Source organism: Colobus angolensis, unplaced genomic scaffold (assembly GCF_000951035.1).
Source record: "Colobus angolensis palliatus isolate OR3802 unplaced genomic scaffold, Cang.pa_1.0 Scaffold68, whole genome shotgun sequence".
NCBI classification, from domain to species: domain Eukaryota; kingdom Metazoa; phylum Chordata; class Mammalia; order Primates; family Cercopithecidae; genus Colobus; species Colobus angolensis.
The window spans coordinates 5758003-5760388 of NW_012120487.1; the positions used below are offsets into that span (position 1 = coordinate 5758003).

At 44.8% G+C, this 2386-nt stretch overlaps 1 protein-coding gene across 3 annotated transcripts in view; it reads right to left on the reverse strand.

Annotated features, from left to right (window-relative positions):
* Positions 1–2386, reverse strand: part of LOC105500678 (cytochrome c oxidase assembly factor 7) — a 24117-nt gene that overhangs the window by 5753 nt on the left and 15978 nt on the right. Inside the window, exon 1 of one of the 3 annotated variants that reach the window (XM_011926288.1) lies at positions 3–479. The exons of the other annotated variants lie outside the window; for them this stretch is intronic. Within the exon in view, the coding sequence (XP_011781678.1) occupies positions 3–174 (172 nt within the window). The 5' untranslated portion in view covers positions 175–479. Of the gene's footprint in view, positions 1–2; positions 480–2386 lie in introns of those variants that run through there. 3 annotated transcript variants of the gene reach the window in all.

The window sequence follows — 2386 nt, forward strand, 5'->3', positions numbered from 1 at the left end:
ACCTTTTCCAGTCACATAGTAGGCCCCCAGTTTGTAGCAACTATCGCTGTGCTGGTTCTCTTCACAGTTAAACTTCAACACCTTGGCAGCCTCATCAAAATTCTTCTGGATCCCTTCCAAATAGTCCACCAGCCGATAGCAACCTGCGAAGAGAGGGCAAGGGCTGTTCTCCATGTCTGGGGCTGCTGCTTCACAGTGGGGGCTTGGGGTAGGGGGTGCCCAGGTGTGGCAGGCCAGGCTATGTCTTTTAAGACAGCCTATGTCCTCCTGAGATGTCACAAGTTGACCTTACCACAAAAAATGTAGGTGGTGTTTAGCCATACCTACAAATGACATTGTCTCCCCATAGCCATAGACTGAGCAATGTACGGCCTGGGGAAACCTCAGCCCCTGCATTGGCTCCATCACTCACCAGCCCGTCTGCTCCCTGTCAGCCACGCCCAAATACCCACTGACTTCCATGATTGAAACTTTGCTAGTTTTGGAATCTCTCATGAAGTTCAATGGTAAAAACAATGAAAACCTAAAAGGCTCATAGACTAGTCTTTGTAGCAGCAAGAAAACGGTGCTGGGCCAGGCTTGGTAGCTCATATCTGTAATCCCAGTACTTAGGAGGCTGAGGTCTGGAGTTTGAGACCAGCCTGGACAGGGTGAAACCCTGTCTCTACTAAAAATACAAAAAAATTATCCAGGAGTGGAAAAATATTAAAAAATTAGCCAGGTGTGGTGGCACACACCTGTAATCCCAGCTACCTGGGAGGCTAAGGCAGGAGAATCACTTGAGCCCAGGGGGCAGAGGTTGCAGTGAGTCGAGATCCTGCCACTGCACTTCAGCCTGGGTGACACAGCGAGACTCTGTCTTAAAAAAAAAAAAAAAAAAAAAAATTAGCTGGGCATGATGGTGGGTGCCTATAATCCCAGCTACTCGGGAGGCTGAGGCAGGAAAATTTCTTGAACCCAGGAGGTAGAGGTTGTAGTGAGCCGAGATCGTGCCACTGCACTCCAGCCTGTGCAACTGAGCAAGACTCCATCTCAAAACATACAAACAAATAAACAAACAAAAAATAAAACAAAATACACAGAAGAATATGGGTAGGGTTATAGGCAAATACTATGTCATTTTTATATAACAGATGTGAGCATCATCAGACCTCGTTATCTGTGGCAGAATGGAATGAGGGTCCTGGAACGAATTTCCCAAATATACTGAGGGACAACTGTACACTGAATAGTTGCCAATTGCTGTGCTAGGTCCTGGGGAACAAACGACACTGTCCTGCTTTTGAGGCCTAATGAGACCTGTCTTATGGGCTAATGAGACAGACATGAAATAACCATACAGGCCAGGCACGGTGGCCAGTGATCCCAGCACTTTGAGAGGCCCAGGCAGGAGGACCTCAGGAGGCCAGGAGTTCAAGATCAGGCTGGGCAGCATAGTGAGACTCTGTCTCTATAAAAAATTTAAAATTAGCCATGCATGAGGGCACGGGCCTATAGTCCCAGCTGGAGAGGCTGAGGCAAGAGGACTGCTTGAGCCTGGAAGTTTTGCACCGCTGTACTCTAGCCTGAGTAAGAGTGCAAGACCTCACCTCTAAATAAATAAATAACAATACAAATAAATGTATGATTTTCGCTGGGCGTGGTGGGTCAGGCCTGTAATCTCAGCACTTTGGTAGGCCAAGGTAGGAGGATCACTTGCATCCAGGAGTTTGCAACTAGCCTGGGCAACATAGCCAGACCCTATCTCTACAAAATAATCAAAAACAGCTCAGCTACTCAGGAGGCTGAGGTGGGAGGATCACTTGAGCCCAGGAGGTCAAGGCTGCTGTGAGCTATGATTGAGCCACTGCACTCAGCCTCAGCAATGGAGTGAGACCCTGTCTCACCAAAAAAAAAAAAAAAAAAAAAAAAGACAATTTTAAGTGTGAAAAGAGCATGGAGGAAAAGTACAGTGCAAGACAGGCAAGCAGGGACCAGATCATGCAGGGTCACATTAAGGACCTCTGAATGTAATCTTAAAAACAATGGGAAATCACTAACAAATACTTTTAAGTAGAAGTGGTGGCAGGGCTCACTTTTTTACTCATTTGTATGTGTGCAAAACTTCAAATCCCCATGTACCATTACTCGATCTCAAAAAATATAAACATTTTAACATTATTCTTTTAAATAACCATTCCAAATCCACCATCTAGTAATAACCATCATTATCATTAAGTGAACACCATTCCAGTCATCTTTGTAGCTTGTGTTCACATCAAATGCTGGCTGGTTGAATATATACTAGATAGAAGTGTTTGGAAAAATTAGATCGCAGATGCTATTTGTAAGTAAAGAATTTAACTTTGATTTTACTTGAAGTTATCAGAAGAAAACCAAATTGAAG